Below are 19,952 nucleotides of genomic sequence, written 5' to 3'. Positions count from 1 at the left end.
GACGGAAAGTGTTTTTTCTTTTTTCTTTGCGCTCTAATCCACCGCTGGTATTTCGGAACTTCCGTCGACCAGTGCGCACGATCGGCCACAAAAGGTAAATGTCGTTCGTTTCTTGGCTTTAGTTTTACGAGAAACAATTCCTCGTCGACGTGGAGGTGGCTGGAGGTCGATCGTATGGATCTAGCTCTCGTTCGTGACCAGGATGACGAAAAAGATTTCACATCCTTGGCGGCAACGATGCGTTTTACATTTTCTTCCGTCTCGCGGATCGTCGTGATTTTCCACAAGGAACCTCCCGCGGTGCAACCACCTTTCGTGCATAAAAAAAAAAAAAAAAACTTTGCGTCACCGTCGCGTTCGCAACAACGTCTCGCAGGCCCGATTTTTCGAAGATCGTCGTTTCGAAAGCGGACGGACAATTATTTCGCAACGATCGCGCGGAGGAAAAACGAGAGTAACGATGAATTTATTTTCAGCCTCTTTGAACGCAATTATGAACAAAATTACACGTATCTCTAACAGTTGAGATTATCTTCCATTTTCGTGGGATATTCGGTGAGATACGCGAACACGTTCCGCTTGAAATTCATAAATCGACGCACAGAATGCTCCGTCATTGTTCCAGCGAGCTCCGAAACTGTTACGGATATACAGGGTGTCTCGTAACGAGTAACACGGTAGAGAGAAACACCATTCTACGTCCAGAAGTAAATCGAAAATATGGAATAAAATTGTATTGTACTTGGTTTTCGTGAAAATTCACTTTACAGCTATTCGAATGGCTGCAAGAAAATTTTACTCTTCTTTCGAATGCTCTATGGACAGAATAAATTATTATTATAACGTTACATCGACTCTACGTCGGATGCTATTCTTTTTTACAATTATTTGCCAATAACCACCAGGTTTTGTCGCACTGGAATCAGGGATTTATAATTTCACTTATAATTTATGCAAGAGTCGCAAGGACTCTCTCTTACATTCGCGTTAAATGTACAAATACCAAGGATGAATAAATACCGTGTGTTTAACGTAGGAATGATTTTGCCGAATATTTTACCTCGTATAGCAAGTTCTTACCACCGTAGTAATTAATACCTTACCGTAGAGGTATCGTGCGTAGAGGTAGCTAATTATTTTGAGTAGTTAACATTTTGAGTACAGCGTACCGTTACCGCGCATTGAAATCACCCGAGTGGTATTTGTAATATCGGTAAATTCTATTGTACTAAATTTTACCGTATTATCTTTTCGAATTGGAACTTACTTTTATTTTCTGATGAATATTGGAATTTTACATTTCAAATTTGTTTAATTCCCTTCGAAACCTGCTGTTGCAATCTTAACGAAATTAATTATTTGGTACGTACGGCTGACTTCAATTTTCTATCCGTTGAGTAATTCGCATGATATTAATGGAACGTGAGAAATATGCGTAAGAATCTTGAAAATAAAAACACGTTATTACGTGTAACGTAATTCTATGCAACTCTCGCGGAAACCTGTATCATATTCCGCCGCTCGAATTATATTATAATTAGAGTTGCACGAGCAGGAACAATTGAATTTCTACATTATCCGAGGAATGTTCGAATCGAATATTGCCACATTGAATCTCGTAACCAGGTTGGGAACACCCTTGACGTATTGTCTGCCAAGTCGATTTCGTAAAACTTTCCCTGGATACGTCACCAGATTTTCTCGTAATTTATACTTTATTATTCGATCTAACAGGGGCGGGAGATTGGTTGGACAATCGAGAAGATCGGTAAATCGGGAAATTTTTGTCTCTAGGGTAACTGGTAGGTATAAATACATTTATTAGCCTAATACGTACCATTTTTAGAATATAATACATACCATGTGCGATGTACATTTAAGAAACGAACATTCGTGAATGTTCGTCGAGTTACATTTGTAAGAGAAACATAAATAGGAAAATGACGACCGTACGCTTAATTAATGTTTTAAAACAAACGAACATTTTACCATAATAGTGACGCAACTCGAAAGACTGTGACACTCCGTTCACGAGCATAAAGCGAGTTCGTAAACGGTTCAAATTCGCGAGTTACGCCTTTTTGAATCGTATGGTTATCAGAGAAAATAAACTTCTTGTGTAACGGTGAGGTGGTCGGATAATCCGAGGTTCGGATAATCGGGAGACTATCTTTAATTCGACCAATTTGAACGGTGATTTCCACGGTGGCCGCACTTTCGAATACCAATTGGGATTTCTAGATGATCTTACTCGCGCACGAATGTCGTGTTTTGAAAAATGACGCGCGTGGTAACCGGAACATTAACAGCCGTACATGCATATATGCATGACGCGGCAGCCGACGCGTCAAAAGTGGACCTAACGTTCGTAATTTCAATGCCCCGACGACCGATAAGTCTATTTCTAAAGCTGTTCCTGCACAGTTATTAGGTTAACAATGAGCACCGATCGATTCCGCTCGGTGAAAGCTTCTCATACCCGTACAGAAATCGCTGCACAATCGAAAAGTTCAAAATGCCGTACAAGACACGATCCTATGGCACATTGAATTCATCACGTTGAATTCCATAGGTTCCCGAACCGAGTGGGATGCAACTTTACCCGTTGTTTCGCGTTTTGCGCGCACACTGCGTTGTATACTCACCGTAATCTGTGCACCTTCCGAGGAAAAAATTGCTTTCAAAGTAGAGTTTTGCGCAATAACGTCAAGTTTGTCGTATCTTCCTCCCTAAATCTCGTCTCGCGTTACACGACCGACGTAAACCGTTCGAATCGACTGCTTTTGAATTATAATTGTTTCGATTTTCTTAATAATTTCTTTACCCCGACCGACCCTGTTGCACTCCTCTTGGGTCCTCCTCGACCCATTGCGTCCTCGCAATACAACGTATTCCTGTAATTAAAGCTACTGTGATACACAGATACGCTTGGATGCTCCTGTATTTGCTCGATCTTCTCATTGTATCATAAATGAAAAAACACGAGCTTCGTACGTTCGGGACATATTTAATCGAAAGACTTTAATTATACAAAGTTCTGTACGATCAAATACCACACAATCGTACAGAAAAACGCATTAATCCCCTGCTCGTCTAGCTGTACGAAACTCGTTTAGGACATCTCTATCTGCGATATCAGATGTTACGTATACTTTTTGTAACAAAGAGGTTTCTTTCATCAAAAACTGGTGTCCAGCGTTACAAAGGCCCGTTAACTTTCGCGACGAGTTTAACGTAAAATAGAAACGCAGCCTTTTCACGTAAATACCGTACGTTCTCTGCGCGGACCAAGTCTCGAGATCCTTTATTCTTCTCGTGGAAGCGAAACTGCTCGGAGGAAGAAACGTGGCTCTCCAACAGGTGTTAGAGGTCGAAGCGTTTCTGCTCGATAATCACTGGCTGTACCGATGTACGTATGTAGGTACCAACGGCAAATTCTTCCGCGTTTAAGCATTAGGCGCATGCAGCGTGCACTACGCTCGCCCGTAAATAGCTGGACACAGTGGTGTACCGCTAGAAAAATTGGTAAACGTCGGCCTTTGTAGAAACTCGCGCATCATCGCGACGAGAGGCGTTACACAGGCGTCCGTTAAATCGTGTCAGGGTGTCTAGTAAATCGTAGGTATAGCGGTCCGCGAAGATGACTCCTAGCGAACGGAGAGTCACGTCTCGTGGAAGAAGGAGCGAAAAAATATACAGTGTGTCTCGGATTTTTCCCGACAAACTAAGCGAAACGTATCTACAAGCAAAGACGAGAGGAAGATGTCGTACGAAGTTTGCCGATAACTTCGTTACAGAGTCACAAATAAATATTTCACGCACGAGATACGTAACAAAGTATACCTAGTTACATGGTGTTTCTATCAGCCGATAACAATTCCGTGAAAAAAATGATTCCTCGATAGAAAATACATCGACACGCTCGACACGAAACGAAATTCATTACGCAACAAAATTCCGGAGAATTTTGCCCTGTTTTGATAATTATATTTCTAATTCGTTAGTTCTTCGGGCGAGGTCACTTCCACGCGATACATTTTCTTTAAAGTTTCGTGCGCGCAATATTTGTTTACAACTCTGCAGCGAAACGTTTATCAACAATTTATATCTAACATTTTTGCCCGTATATTTTTATCCTCCGGTCGTTTGTCGGACAAAACCACCAGCACACCGTGTATGAGCGCGTAAAATCTACAACAGATTCGTAAAAACAGTAGAACACCTCGATCAACCGACTTCTCGCGTTTACTTATTTACCCTGCATTCCCAACTGTTTTCCGATTCTCGAGGTAAATAATGTTACTTCGAAGACTTCGTGGGCAACTATTCAAACGGTCAGTATTCTTTCGACGGTGGAAATGAGAAGAACCGTCTCGGAGAATATTTGCAGCCATCGGTTGCTATTGCATCGTGATCGAAGTGAAAATTGCTTCGTTTCAAGTTCTTCGATACGCGAGCCAAAAATCCAGCAGAAAATTGAAAAAAATTGAAAAAAATCATCGTATCGTGTTCTACCGTGCATACAATTCTTTCGTTTAAATATTCATATGTGTCGCGTGCACACGAGTAGTACTATTCATAGTTAGTCCGAAGAAGAATGTATTTTTTAACGCGAGGAATAACCGATGATAAAATACACAAGGTGCGTACGAACGTTTTGGTAAGACGGTAAGTGTATAAAGAAATTGAAAAAGGAAATAGTCTTACTGTTCTTTACAACCAACGTAATTGCGATCAATTTTTTGTGCTCGTAATATTGTTGGAGAAACAAAGATGACCTTCAATTTTTTTTAATGGAATGCTACACATTTTTTACATAAATTTAGATATATAAAATCATACTTCACAGATTCAACCATGTGATACGCTACGACATTCGAGATTACACAAGGTCAGAACTAATACCACAAACACCCTATATATCGAAGTAGACCAGAGGTGGGTTCGAAGTGTTTCTATCCGAGATTTGAACAGCGCGCACCGGAAGTGAAATTTGTGAATCGTAACTTTTCTCATCTCGAAAAGGAAGGTTCGCATCGTAAACTGGTAAGAAAAGTCTCTCAATATTTTCACACGTGGAATTCATTCTCAAAAGTAGAAAAGGCCACCAGATTTTTGTCAATACCTCGCGCCGCGACACGTTTTGCGTTACATCCGCCTCGCGTGGATTTTGAATAACGTTGATAGAAGTCAAGGGCGCGTAATTCAATTAAAATTGCGATTTAATCGCGTAGCAAGTCTGTTGAAATCACAGCGTGACAACGAGCCTAGATCCGCTCTGTTAATGCCCGTAATTGTTATTCTCGTTTTCTATTCGATAACAAAGCTTCTTCGAGCTCGATCCTTGGCACGAATTTTCCCCATCTTTACTGTTCCCCATCGTTACCGTTAAACAATTTTAATCCAAAGCATTCGTTGTCGTTGCAGTTAATGAATTACTCCGACAACCGATACACACGTGTAACGACCAATCATCATTGCATTGTCGTTTGCAGAGAATTCCACAATGTTGACACTTCGTGTGTTTATTGACAAGAACAAATTGACCAACAGACACCTACTAAAGAGGTGTCACCCTTATCGGTACACACGATCGATCTATCGCAACTTGTGAGCGAAACGTTTAAGACAACGATCGGCCATTTTATCGGGAACGGAATGCAACTGAAATTTTAATAAAACGGAACTTTTCTTTCGGAACATAGATTTAGTGAATCAAATTTGAGTAATATTCGTCAAAATAAATATTTACTCGAATGGTTATTCTTCGACGACGTTAATAGTTCATTATTCGATATTACTCGACAAGTACCGTAATAGTTACTAAATTACTGTACAAATATATATTCAAACATTCAGATGTAACATCGTACGATAATGGTCTGAACACTGACTGTATGTATTTCCTTATTTTACATTTTATTATATTTTATATTTTATACTTTATACATTATATATATATATATATATATATATAATGCACGCGCGCACATATACATACGTACATATATATTTGTATATATATATTTCTCTCGCGTATCAACGAGAGTGAATTTCGAGTACAAGATGAACGGGAAATCAGAGCATTGGATCCGTAATTGTTATGTCGTCCAAAACGAAAGGATAGGTCAACGATCGATATCGAGTTAAGGACTCTAACGCGGTAAATCTTGTTACAGGACGAAGAACGACCAACTTAACGTGTGTGTTTTTCATTTTACACCAACCCACGAATGAGAAACCTGCGCCGATCGAAGAATACTTAAGTGGTATAATACTTAAGAAGCTCGAGGCACGATGTTTCGTATGCACCGCTTAGAAATTGAACACCGAAAGACTTTCAGAAAGTTCCGCTGAACGTAAACTCGTCGTGTCGTGAAAAGCTGAACTTTTTAAAAATTACATCAAACATCGAACGACGCCGAGGATAATTTTTCGTCGGCCACTTTCGAAGTTTAACTTCCGGTGCTCGATCCGAAGTAGAGACTAACAACTCGTGTCGCGAAACAACGAAATATTGGCAATATTAATAATAATAGCTATCAGTGTAAAATACGGCGACACAAATACAGTGTAACCGTCCTGATAAATATGTATAATATTCAATAAAGTCATTCGGTTGTTAAATGAACGGTAAAAAGTGGACGCAAAATGAAAAGTTTCCCCTCGACTTTAAACACCAATGGTATTTTTTCTGCGCGATTTAACGTAATAAAGTTGCAAGCGACTAAATCACGCGAAAAGGTTTCGTAACATTTTTTATTTATTATCAACATTTGTCACGACCGTACCCAACTGTTTATAGGAATTAAGAATTTTTGGAAATGTTTCGGAAATATTATAAACAACCGAATGTAACTGTAACAATTATCAATAATAATGCTTGATCTTTGTTAAAGTGAAATAATATTCAAAATATATTATACTTTTATCCAATTATTAAATTAAGTTTGATACTACTTGAATCGTTTTTAATAGATATTTATTCAAGATAATTATCCGAACAAAATATTGTTTCAGTTTAATAATTTGTTCGAAAAATAATTCAATTATCCGTACGAAATTATTGAATGTTTCTTTAAACTATTTTATATGAATTGTACGAGAGGATAAGTAATTATGCGAGTAACGAATAAATATTTATATTATGTTTGTTCGTCTATGTTGTTCGAAGAAACATCTTCGCTTGTTATTCGAATAAAGTTGTGCCCAACGACACGTACGATGCATGTTAAATTTAAGTTTTTATTAAGTCTCGGACTTTTACAAATATAATATGCAAACATTTCTTCTACGGTGTAATGTACTTTAAAGATGAATGTGTTTTCTTCCTGATTCGATTCAATTTTTAGCACTTCGAGTATGACAAGAACACTACCATCCAAGCATTGAAATCATCAACTCGGTACCGACACATTGAAATCATTGGGTAAAGACAATCGCAATACCAGTACTATATTAAATTCTCATAATAATACTATAACGCAATGATATATTATAATAATATTCGTACTGTAACATAATATCTACTATCGCGACAACAACGAACGGGGTTGTTCCTACGTTAATTAGGAACATTTAAATAGCACCGGGCTCAAAATACCCAAATAAAGTTTCCTATATACATCGCGTTTCTAATTCGACGGCGTTCAATTCGTGTCACGTTTCTAATTCAATAGTGTGTCCGATTTAATTAGTACCGGGTATCGATGATTAATCGAAAATATATAATTCTTTTCTACGTAGATTCAAGCAACGTGTCTTCTTTCGGCTTAGCTTGCGAAAGATTCCTTTATATACACTTTTATATATACGCATGTATATCGAACGATAAAGAACGATCGGAGCGTTCCAGTACATTGATTCGACATAGGTGATCGATCGCGCACGAGTGAGCAGGAATCTGAAAACAAGAGTTGAAAAGAAGAGAACCGTGAGCAGACGCCGTATAATAAACAGAATTCACTCTAGTCCGGTCATTTTCACTTCCGTGGAAAAGAAAAGGGAAAGTGCGCGTCGTTTCAGAACAAGCAACCGTGCTTTGCCGAACGTGTATAACGTGTAGAAAGAAACTCGCATGGTCGTTTATTTAAACGTGCTTCGTAACAGACCAATTCTCGTTCAACGATAACTGTCAATAGCGGATTACATTCTCCTACAAACGTTTCTTAAATCGAATCACCGTCTTTATTCTGTAATTCCACCACAAATGAACGTTTTACACGATACGAAAATTGCCCCGGTTATTCACAGTATTTCTACGGCATCATCACGTGACAGTCTAAGATCTGGAACAATCAACGAAAACGTTTGCGAACTCACTTGACTTTCCAGAGTTACATTCCTGGATAGGCTGAAGGGTTCGGGGCATCGTTGAATCAGATTCGTTGCTTTTCCATGCAACGAAGTGACAGTCCACCGATACTGCTGCTTACAAAGCGTATCATAAAGGCATTCAGAATTGTTTAAGTCCAGCAAACTTTACGCGAAAAGATCACTCGATTCCTAACCCAACGAATACCGCGATAGGTCACATCTTTCTCGAGATTTTAACTCGAAGAGTTAACCACGAATTTTGTTACAAGTGTTCGATTACGAATTTCCGGGTATTTAAATTTTACGACGCTACACCAAGTTCCTTGATTCTAATAAAATTTCGATCGTTGTGTAAATTTACGCGCGACGGACAGCAAAGAGAAAAAATACATCCGAATAAATAAATGAAACATCAAATCGCGGTGCGCACCGTTTGACGCACGTGCACTGGTCATATACAGTCGATCAGAAATCACGTGCAAACTGGTTCACAGAGGAACAACCTCCAAGAGCGAGGCTTCCAATTCCTGAATTACGGATGGCTGACCTTCGGAAATATGGCGGCACTCGTGAACGCTCCGTGGCCACGAGTGTCGACTACACTGGACTACGGTGCTAAGATGAACCAAGTAAACGGTCCCAGAACTTAGTTCTAGGTAGGAGGAGCGTACGTATTCTTGGTTTCAATCTTCCTCGATCCATTCTCTCCTCAACTTCAGAAAGAAAGAGAGAGTACGTGTCTGGTGTGATGTATGCATACATATGGTGTATGTGTATGTATGTATGTATGTATATATGCGGTACATCGCATAGCTCTCCTCTGGATGTGCCCTCCTTTTATTCAAGGGTAAGATAAGGAAGAAGGGATTGACAGCGCAAGAAAGTTGTAGAAATGATTACAATACAACCAGGTACATTTCAAACCACTTTCGTTTCAATTAAAATTTGAAATATTGTTTTGCTTTTAAAAATAAAACACATATTTTACCAAATAAAAAAATATAATTTGAAATATATAATATTCATAGATTTTTTCTCTAGTTTGAAAACGAATGTGTAAGTTTGATTACCAAAACTTTTGCAAACTCGATTCAAACAATACGCGTTACGCACGTATAAGTTGAAAAGTATTCTTTTTCTGAAAAGAATGTATTTAATTTTACAAAATGATGTTCTATTTATAAAATCTTAGAATTTTATTGACAATTTACAAGACATTATCTAAATAATATTTGTTACATTGCTGGTCCAGAAAAACTATAAATATATTTTATAAAGCTTAATTTTTAATATTGCAGTAAATCTAAAATAGAGTAACGATAAGTGATTCATAACGCCAATGCTACATTATATAATCTATTGTAATGATTATTTAGCGAATCAACATACTTTCATTATGTTTAACGAATATATAATAACTGTTCAGTATTTTGTGTACAGATAAATGTATTTGAATATTTAAAACATTGATCGTACAAGAAGGGAATAAATTAAATAGTTAAACATATATGGGAACTTAAACATAGATATCAAATGCAAGCTTTTGTATTTTAAGATCAGTCTTATTTATCCCTGATCTTGTAGTGTTCAATGTTAATTTTCAAATTAAACATTTTTCAAAAAATCAGTTAGATTACACCATTGTCCTTTTTAAAGACAATATCAGAAGGCATTTTTTTTTAAATGACCAAATAATAATTTGTCACTTTTTTTTAGAACCAAAACCTGAGAAACCCATTATCGCTGCCATTTCATCAGAAGGTCCCCCATTATCTTCATTAGCTTCTTCAATTTTCCTCTTCTTATCTTTCCTTTTTTCTTTCCTGTACTCCTTAATTTTCTCTTCCTATAGATAATAAAAAGAACCTCGTTAAAAAATTAAATAATAAATAAAATATATGTGCAAAAAGAAACAAACCTCTTCTTTTAACTCTTTTACCCTTTGTTCTAAATCATAATCCTTTTTTTTCTCTTCTAATTTTTTCTTATTCATTGCAAAACGAGCTTTAACCTGTTCTAATGTAGAACGTTCTATTTTCATTGACATACCCAAATTACGTTGATCTGAAAAATAATACAATGTTATAACATGAGTTAGTATTCTCTACGTGTTATAGTATATACAGAATTAACAAAATGAAAAGCCAATATTACGTTTTGTTCCATTGATGTGGTCTAAAAAATTAATTGAATCCTTGACAACGCAATCACAGACATTACAATAATACCTATAAATATATTTCTACATTATTGTAGTTCTTAACTTTACATTAACTATTAAAAAAATTTCTCATAATTACCCTCCAGTTTGGGAGGATGGTGTATTTTTGTTAATAACAACACTTTTTCCTAATTTAGACTCAAGATCAACTTTATAATCTCGTTGTTTAAGCAACTCCCTTTTCACAGCTGGTTGTTTTGGAATTCCCAGCTCCTCTTCGGCAATTTCATCCTGGAGACGTTGAAGAGCTATTCTTTCGTATTCCTCTCTGTTCCATTTTCGTCTATGATCGTCAGGTCGCTAAACATTAAATATATTAACTTGTTTATATTATGTGCATCAAATGACATTAATCAAAGATAGACATTACATTTCTATATTTTAATAACAAGTGTTGGAAATTTAGAATTATTTGCTCAATGTTATATTCAATTTTATAAAATAGGTATGTATTTTATTTATTTTATCTGTGATCTTATATTAATTTTTAATTTATTATTATTTACTATCATTATTACTTATATTTAAAATTTTTAGCATATTTAAAAAATTTAATTCAATAAGATATTGAGGTTAAGATATGTGTCAAACAATATTTTCAACAGACAATGCTTAATTTATTTTCACGATAATAATTTATCAAAGAATAAAATGTTTACTAGTATAATTTATTAACATCCTTACCATAGACATTGTCAAAATTTACAGTTTCAATTAAGCTTAATACGCATAAAAAATATTATAGTTTTCCCCACTTCTTTTCTTAGTCAATGGAGCAGTCTCATTATATCATACGTTGCTACATGGATTCATACTACGTAAGGGAAAAGCCCCGCGTTAGCTACCCCTTCTCCTTCGCGGTACGCTTCTCGTATCGCATAGTTAAAACACTATAAATAGTGTTTATTTAAATTTTGTAATAGCTTTATTAAATACGTATCATTGCATTTTAATATATATATCATTTAATCAAATATTTTCACTAACGAAAGAAGTATAATATACTATTATTACAATTGCGAATAATTGTAGAATTTTCATTAGCCATTTATTATACAATATTATTCAGTAACTGTAGTAGTTTTGTGTACGTATATATCCTATACTTGATTGTTTAGTTTAGCAAATTTATATTTACCTACATTGAATATATACTGCACATTAACAAAAGCACAGTAGAGTAACGTATTAACAAGAAGCTGTTCTCCAAATAGTACAGATACATTAGAACTTATAAAAATTACTATTTATGTATATGAATAATAATATTTTTTTCCTTTTCGAAGAATCTATCTTCTGCAATCATTTTTTAATGGGAACTCTGAAACCAGTATGTCAATTGTTTGCCTTTTATTATTGTATTTTAACTATGCTCTACAATAGACCTCCACTATTTCGCGAATCAGAACGTCGTGTCGTCATAACAAATCAACGAGATTCTAATCACACAACAATCTTCTTGCTTTTACTCAACTTTATTTTGAACAAATGAAAATAAAATTGTTTATAAATACAGTAGTGAAATTATAAAAAATATAATATAAAATATTTTCCAAAATAATTTTATTTGCGAAAATACTTATACAATAATTTTTGTACAATAATAGTATAATTTGTACATAGATGTGACATCTTTCTATTAATTTGAAATTGATGTCTAGTAATTCAATGATTACATATTTACAATACTGTATCACTTACAACAAAAACTAATCCATTTATACATACAAGAGAATCAAATTTATATACATATTAAAATAAAATATTAGGATTTGTTTTTTTTTTAATTCGATTAAGACTTTGTTAAAACATTTGGTAATTTTGTAATTTTTTAAATATACTTAATAACATAATTAATTTTTCTTACAATATTTTGCTTTTTCTTGGTTATTTATGCTTAGTCGAAATTCTCTACCATAAATATATATTACTTTTGTCACAAAAATATGATAATTATCATTCATAGATTTCATAAATGTAACATTAACATAACACAGTACATAAATTAAAAATTTGTCTCCATAACAATTACATAAATATTGAGCTTTATGTTTACAATATAGATACACTTAAACAGACACAAAACTTTATATCTCTATTATCACAACGAAAACTCTGAATAAACATTATTCATAGAATGTTGCATCAAGCAAATATAGAATTATATACAACTAAATCCCCTGGCACTTTGGCTGGTAGTGTAACACCAAGTCTTGTTACCATAAAAGATGCTACTTTACAACCATACTCTAAACAACGTTGAGGTTTCCATTCAACTAAAACACCTGCCAAAAAACCAGCTACCAAAGAATCTCCAGCACCTGTTGTATCTACAACAGGAGCCTTTGGTTTAATTGGTTGTACCTAAATAGGATACAATACAACTTTTATTTAACTCTTGAACATATTAAATTATTATTCTTAACATACCTGAACCGATTGTCCTTTCCCCCAGACAGTAATGGCTGGAGCAGATTCACCTTGAGTCATAACAAATATTCCTCCATGACGTAACCAATCTTCATTGATTATACTAGAAGCATTAACTGTAATTCTTTTTAGACTGTTCAGTAAAAATGGTATATCAATTACATTGTCGTATCTAATGTTTAACGATTGAGCCAGAGCTTCCATTTCTCTTGCATTACCAAATATAATGTTTGCATGACCAACCATTTCACAAATTGCTGCATGATGCTCCTATAATGGTTAATATAACACTATTATTGATGTTGCACAAATATATATATATATGTATATTAATTTCAAATTCATAATTTTGTTATACCTTAAATATATATAATCCATTAAGATTAAATGCTATAATTATATCCTTTTCTTCTGCTAGTCTGACAAGTTCTTTTGCTACAGGAAAACTATGTGTTATAAAGAATCCTTCAATATAAATTATTTTTACTGTATCCAAGGACAAATTGGTTTTCTTAAGATCATCTAAGGTGTATACACCAGCAGCACCAATATTTGCAACAAGACTACGGGATGATTCATTTATCAATGCTATGCAGTGTCCAGTGGGAAGAGTTGAATGAACTGCATACCTAAACAAAAATTTACACTTACAAATATGTTATAAAAAATAAAACTAAAGCACAAGATTTTAGACATTTGCAAACCTGGCATCCACACCTGCTGAACGAACTAAATTTTCCAACATTGCACCTCTGGGATCATTTCCAAGACCTCCACAGTAAATGCTCCATTGACTTTTAAAGGTGTCATCAAAAAGCCATTGCAAAATTCGCATTGAGTTTTGTGCTGATCCGCCGGCACTAATTTTTTGTTCTGAACTATTTAATGGTATAAAACATATACCATTAATAACACTTAAATTTTAAATATTATAACTTAGATAGTTTTATATTATATATGAAACTAAGTAAATATTTGTAATGAAAAACTTGTGTAAAAAGATATTATAGTAAACAATGTTTACACTGTTTATTTTTTATACAATGCATTGTGAAATTACAATTTTATATACATTTCAAAACAATAAAAGTAAAAAATAGTTAATGCTTGTATAAAATATGTACAGTGTAAATATAGAAGAATCATTACTAAATATATTTATTAACTCTTGTGGTAAATCTGCCATTAACTCCTGCATTTTTTCATTAGGGAGCTCCATTTCTCCATCCTCTATAAGATTATATTTTTTTAAGAAATCCTTATTTTTCAAAAATACATAAACATCCAACAAAGGATTGCCAAAAGCTATAATTACGGGAAGATTCAGCTCCAAGAGAGCAATTCGCAATGGATTTCCTTCTACCATTTTTATTTCAAATTTTGATTGGCCAAATATTCTATATTTTCGAAAAAATTTAATTAATTATTAAGTCATTAGTTATGAAATTGTATAATCATAAACATTTAATAGATACAGTACTATACCTTTATAAGCCCGAAAAACAGTAGAATTAAAGCGTAAATGTAACATTTATGACAAATAAGGTATATTTACAGATAATTACATTATTTATCTGTTATCTATTATAAATTCTTTAGTTAGTGTTAATATTTTTTAGTTTCCATATCATATCAGATAGTTAGTAGAAAAAATTTTCTTGTAAAACTCTCTGTTCATCTTTTTCTTCACAAAGAGATGTAATTGTGAGAAAAAATCAATATGTGTATTTCACATACTTCCATTCTAATCGAGATCGGCATAAAGGTTACGCTACGAAATTCATTCACGAAATTCCAATTGTTCTCTTTACAGTCTTTTCCATATTTAAATAAAAAGGAATTATTCTCATGACAAACAATTTATAAAGTCTGACGAAAGCAGTACCTTTCTCTTTATTTAAACATCAAAATTCAGATAGACAAAGTTAAAAACATATACTATTCTGTTTTAATTTTAATAAAGTTTAAATATTTATTTAAATAAATTTAAAGTTTAATCTTTGTATGTTTTACGAATTGTTCTATTATATTTGTTTTATATTGTTACATAACCTGTTCAATTATCTACTTCGATGCTTTTTCAATTATTCTTACTACGGTAATTGAACATTTTGAATAAAAATGTATATTTAGTAATATGTTGCAGCATATGTAAATCGGCTCTAAGGTTACAAAGAACATGCGCACACGTGCACGCTAAGTGTACAGAATGGATCGGAATCCTCCCTACATGTGGTGTGTACGTCTGTAAAATTTTAGGTTAAGAAGAAAAAAGTTTCATTTTAAAGATGGTTCGTAAGAAAATAGATAATCGTATCCGTATTTTAATCGAAAATGGTGTTGTGACGGGACATAGAACAATGTTTATTGTTATTGGAGAAAAAGCAAGGGATCAAGTAAGTAGAAATTGTTGAAAATGTATTTGCACTCAAGTCACAATTAGGTCTGAAATTTAATTACATTAACTTATAATGAACTAATGATATTATTAATTTACTAGTTTATCAGTTATAACACATTAAACAAAATTATACTTTTCATTAGGTTGTTCTACTGCATCATATGTTGTCAAAATCTGTGGTAAAAGCAAGGCCTTCTGTACTTTGGTGTTATAAAAAAGAATTAGGGTTTAGCAGCCACAGAAAAAAACGAATGAAGTCTTTGCAAAAGAAAGTTAAATCAGGAAAATTAGATGTTAATGAAGATGATCCATTTGAATTATTCGTTGTATCTACTAATATACGCTATTGTTATTATCATGAAACACATAAGATATTGGGAAATACATATGGAATGTGTATCTTACAAGTAAAATTTCTAACTTTTTTATTTTTTCTATTTTATCCAAAGGTTATCACTTTAACAAAAAAACAACTTTTTCAGGATTTTGAAGCAATTACACCAAATTTATTGGCACGTACTATTGAAACTATTGAAGGAGGAGGAATTATTATATTTCTTCTGCAATCTTTGAATTCGTTAAAACAATTGTATACAATGAATATGGATGTTCATCAAAGATTCCGTACAGAGGCTCATCAAGTATATCATTAACTTTTATTTCGTTGATTTTAAAGAAGTTTTATATAATATTATCTTTCACTAATTTAAAATTCATAAAATTTGTGCCCATATTATAATTATTAAACTATAGCATTTATGTTTCAGTTTATATAACTTCATATAGCATATTCTCATATTCATATACACTACATGCCTAAAATCCATAGTCTAATAAGTACTATAATTGTATACTTCATAAGTTTTCTAATTTTATTTTAGGCTGTTGTTGGTCGCTTCAATGAAAGATTTTTATTGTCTCTTGTTTCTTGTAAAAGATGTTTAGTTGTTGATGATCATTTAAATATATTACCTTTATCATCGCACAATTTAAAAATTGAAGTTGTACAAAAATTATTGCCTTCTGAAGAACAATCAAAATTAGATGCACTAAAAGAAAGTTTGCATGACACACAACCTATTTCTTCACTTGTTAATTGTTGCAAGACAATTGATCAGGTTTGCTATATAAAATACATAGGGCTAATGGTATTGTAATTATATTAGTTAAGTTTTTGTATTCAGTATAAGATAGTAAAACATAAATAAAATATAATTTTTAGGCAAAAGCGCTTCTAAAATTTATCGAATGTATATCAGAAAAAACATTAAGATCAACTGTTTCTTTAACTGCTGCTAGGGGACGTGGAAAATCTGCAGCCTTAGGTTTAGCTATTGCTGGTGCTGTAACATTTAATTATTCAAATATTTATATTTCAAGTCCTAGCCCAGAGAATTTAAATACCCTGTTTGAGTTTGTTTTTAAAGGTAAATTGATTATTAAATAAATAATATAATATATTGAAATATTGTAATTTAATGCAGTAAATTCTTACATTCTTTTAGGTTTTGATGCATTAGGATATCAAGAACATCTTGATTATGGACTAGTACAGTCTACAAATCCTGAATTTAATAAAGCTACTGTACGTGTAAATGTCTTTCGAAATCACAGACAAACAATTCAGGTATACTTTTAATGTTCATTGAAATAAACACATACAGATATTAGTAAAAATAAACTAATTTTCCTTAGTATATTCATCCTACTGATGCACATAAATTAAATCAAGCTGAACTACTTGTGATTGATGAGGCTGCTGCAATACCTCTTCCTTATGTGAAAGCTATGCTTGGCCCTTATTTAATATTTCTTGCATCAACTATCAATGGGTAAAAGTAACATTTTATTCTTTAATTTATTGTTTGATTATTAATCATTTTTCTTAATTAATTTATAAAATATTTTCATTCTTATACTTACATAATTTACACTTAACCTTTAACAGATATGAAGGAACAGGTAGATCTTTATCTTTAAAACTATTGCAACAATTAAGAAGTCAAAGTGTTAATTCAAATAGTCATGAGAAACATGATAAACAACAAACTGAAAAAACTGTCATTGGAAGGCAGTTACATGAACTTACTCTGGACGAATCTATTCGCTATAACCCAGGAGACTCTGTGGAACAGTGGTTATGTGATTTATTATGCTTAAATGCTTCAACAAATATGCTACTAACCGGATGCCCACCTCCTGACATGTGTCAACTATATTACATAAATAGGTGTTTAATTTCTTTATATTAAATATGAATAGATACTTTTTTTTTATAGTATTTTATCTTTCGTTATTTTACATTCTTTTCTTTCTAGAGATACATTGTTCTCTTACCATAAAGCATCTGAATTATTTTTACAAAGACTAGTGGCACTATATGTTGCTTCACATTACAAGGTAAATATTCTGGGTATTTTTTTGTATGACTAAAAAAAATATTAAGTCTTGAAAATGTTTTAGAATAGTCCAAATGATTTGCAAATGATGTCTGATGCACCAGCACATCATTTATTTTGTCTTTTGGGCCCAATAGATCCAAATAAGAAAACATTGCCAGAAATATTAGTAGTCATTCAAGTATGTACGATCTAGTGATAACTATAAATATATACATATATAAATTTAAATAACTTCAGTATTTTTACAGTTCTAATGTTTTTATGATACATAGATTTGCTTAGAAGGTGAAGTGAGTAAAAATACTATAAACAATGGACTCGTACGAGGACATAGAGCAGCTGGTGATCTCATACCATGGACGATAGCACAACAATATCAAGATCAAGATTTTCCTGCATTAGCAGGAGCACGTATCATCCGCATCGCAACACATCCTGATTATCATGGCGTAAATATATTTTAATTTTAACATTAAAAGGTGTTATTTGTACTTAACAAACGTCGATTGTAGATGGGATATGGCACCCGTGCATTAGAATTATTGAAGCAATACTATGAAATGAAAATGTTTAACATCAGCGAAGCGTCACTAGAAGTACCCATAACAGAAATATCAAAAGTTCAAGATGAAGAAGTTAATTTGTTGGAAGAAATGATTGGTAAATGCATTTATTATACCATATGCTAAAAGTTAATTCTCTTTTATTGTGATAGCATTATATTTGTTCTTTTTTCAGAGCCCCGAACCTCCCTGCCACCATTGCTTCTAAAACTAACTGAAAGACGTCCAGAAAATTTAGATTATTTGGGCGTATCTTTTGGCATTACTGAATTACTTTTAAAATTTTGGAAACGATCTGGATTCGTACCCGTATATTTAAGGTCGGTATTGTTTCTTATTATTATTTCTATAAAATGAACAAAAATGTCGCCTTTCTCAAAATTGATTTCTTTAGGCAAACGCCAAATGACATAACGGGTGAACACTCGTGTATAATGTTATATAAAATAAATTCTGAACAAGATGATGTTAGGTGGCTACAATCATACTGGAATGATTTTCGACGACGATTCATAACTTTACTTTCCTTTGCATTTAATACATATTCATCTTCATTGGCTTTGGGCATATTAATCAATAAAGCAATTACAGCAGAGACTACTAGTTAGTATATCTTTAATAATGTTTCCTTTAATGTGCTCGACTAAAGTATTTGTTGTTATAATTGTTTGTTTGTTTTTGTTTTTTTTAGCTCTAACAAAAGATGTATTGGATGTATATTTTACTTCCTATGATCTAAAACGTTTAGCTATGTATGGTAACAACATGGCAGATTATCATTTAGTAATGGATCTATTGCCGCCGTTGGCGCGCTTATATTTTTTAAACATGATGGGTAACAATCATTTATCACCAGTACAATCGGTAAGAATTGTTATGATTACAATAAAATTAATAATTTAAAAATTTAATTTAAATTTAGAGTTTCAGCATATGTATTCAAAAAATAATGTTTTCATTCACTTTCAGGCTATTCTATTAGCATTAGGCCTGCAACACAAAACTGTCGATAAATTAGCAGAAGAATTGGATTTGCCGTCATCGCAATTACTTGGTTTATTCAATCGTGTTATACGTAAATTTATACAATATCTGAACAAAATTGCAGAGAATTTTATTGAAACTACTATGATGAAAAAAGACTCAAATAATGAAAATATTCAATTCAATCCTATTCACGGACAAAGTTTGCATGATGAACTAGAAACTGCAGCTAAGGTTCAGTAATCTTTATTATATATAAGACTTGTACTATCCAAAACATAATGTTAAAATATACAATATTTTTTTTAATCTAAACAGAATTATATCTGATTTTTTATTTAATATAACTTTTAGGATCTAAAAGCAAAACAGAAAGCTGAATTAAAGAAACTAAAAGAGGAAAACTTGGAACAATATACTATCAAAGGATCAGAAACTGATTGGAAGGATGCACTATCTGGAAAAAAAAGTAAAAATCTAATATCTGTGAAAAGCAGTGAAAAAAGAATATCAGAAGATGACATTGCTTTAGAAGTTCAAAAAAAGCAATCGAAAAAGAGGAAAAGACATTCTTTTAAAATCTAACCAATGTAAAAAATAATTTTAGGCATTACTAATAAAACAAATAAATCAAT

General features: G+C 32.8%; 4 protein-coding genes across 8 annotated transcripts in view; 1 reads left to right on the top strand and 3 right to left on the bottom strand.

Moving 5' to 3' along the window:
- LOC143152889 (proton channel OtopLc) overlaps window positions 1-8,460 on the bottom strand; it is a 36,896-nt gene extending 28,436 nt beyond the window's left edge. Inside the window, exon 1 of the mRNA XM_076323484.1 lies at window positions 8,323-8,460. Coding sequence (XP_076179599.1) covers window positions 8,323-8,371 — 49 coding nt within the window. The 5' untranslated portion in view covers window positions 8,372-8,460. The remainder of the gene's footprint in view (window positions 1-8,322) is intronic.
- A 1,173-nt stretch (window positions 8,461-9,633) lies between these two features.
- LOC143152712 (zinc finger matrin-type protein 2) lies at window positions 9,634-11,351 on the bottom strand. The gene is made up of 5 exons (XM_076323109.1): window positions 11,222-11,351; window positions 10,617-10,837; window positions 10,471-10,544; window positions 10,235-10,380; window positions 9,634-10,162 (listed from the first exon to the last, which is right to left on the bottom strand). Exons 1-5 carry the CDS (start codon window positions 11,228-11,230, stop codon window positions 10,019-10,021), a joined length of 594 nt encoding a protein of 197 aa, XP_076179224.1. The 5' UTR covers window positions 11,231-11,351; the 3' UTR covers window positions 9,634-10,018.
- Window positions 11,352-12,424: 1,073 nt separating this feature from the next.
- Window positions 12,425-14,870, bottom strand: LOC143152669 (uncharacterized). 5 transcript variants are annotated; one of them, XM_076323037.1, is made up of 7 exons: window positions 14,453-14,870; window positions 14,283-14,364; window positions 14,134-14,197; window positions 13,672-13,881; window positions 13,326-13,596; window positions 12,968-13,237; window positions 12,425-12,901 (listed from the first exon to the last, which is right to left on the bottom strand). In XM_076323037.1, the coding sequence occupies exons 3-7, from the start codon at window positions 14,184-14,186 to the stop codon at window positions 12,683-12,685; spliced, it is 1,023 nt and encodes a 340-aa protein (XP_076179152.1). In that variant the 5' UTR covers window positions 14,187-14,197; window positions 14,283-14,364; window positions 14,453-14,870; the 3' UTR covers window positions 12,425-12,682. The 5 variants fall into 5 exon arrangements, with proteins under 5 accessions (XP_076179152.1, XP_076179153.1, XP_076179149.1 ...); XM_076323038.1 differs by having other exon boundaries at window positions 13,672-13,845; XM_076323034.1 differs by having other exon boundaries at window positions 14,134-14,364.
- Window positions 14,871-15,118: 248 nt separating this feature from the next.
- On the top strand, window positions 15,119-19,952 carry L(1)g0020 (RNA cytidine acetyltransferase l(1)G0020). Its single transcript, XM_076323029.1, has 17 exons — window positions 15,119-15,363; window positions 15,512-15,775; window positions 15,851-16,009; window positions 16,250-16,486; window positions 16,591-16,795; window positions 16,874-16,995; window positions 17,064-17,200; window positions 17,317-17,598; window positions 17,687-17,768; window positions 17,832-17,948; window positions 18,043-18,219; window positions 18,283-18,430; window positions 18,509-18,653; window positions 18,728-18,936; window positions 19,025-19,197; window positions 19,303-19,551; window positions 19,672-19,952. The coding sequence occupies exons 1-17, from the start codon at window positions 15,256-15,258 to the stop codon at window positions 19,900-19,902; spliced, it is 3,045 nt and encodes a 1,014-aa protein (XP_076179144.1). The 5' UTR covers window positions 15,119-15,255; the 3' UTR covers window positions 19,903-19,952.

The sequence above is a fragment of the Ptiloglossa arizonensis genome, chromosome 11 (genome assembly GCF_051014685.1).
Source record: "Ptiloglossa arizonensis isolate GNS036 chromosome 11, iyPtiAriz1_principal, whole genome shotgun sequence".
Lineage (NCBI taxonomy): Eukaryota > Metazoa > Arthropoda > Insecta > Hymenoptera > Colletidae > Ptiloglossa > Ptiloglossa arizonensis.
This window is presented reverse-complemented; position numbering and strand designations above follow the sequence as displayed.

Excerpts from the sequence above, each read along its gene's own strand:
- LOC143152669 (XM_076323034.1), bottom strand. The coding sequence starts at position 14,333 with ATGGTAGAAGGAAATCCATTGCGAATTGCTCTCTTGGAGCTGAATCTT. Across the intron at positions 13,882-14,133 it reads ATGGCAGATTTACCACAAGA|TGTTATTAATGGTATATGTT; the intron begins GTTAATAAATAT and ends TTAAAATTTAAG. Across the intron at positions 12,902-12,967 it reads GGAAAGGACAATCGGTTCAG|GTACAACCAATTAAACCAAA; the intron begins GTATGTTAAGAA and ends TATCCTATTTAG.
- LOC143152712 (XM_076323109.1), bottom strand. Across the intron at positions 10,381-10,470 it reads CCACATCAATGGAACAAAAC|ATCAACGTAATTTGGGTATG; the intron begins GTAATATTGGCT and ends ATTATTTTTCAG. Across the intron at positions 10,163-10,234 it reads TAAAAGAGTTAAAAGAAGAG|GAAGAGAAAATTAAGGAGTA; the intron begins GTTTGTTTCTTT and ends TATTATCTATAG.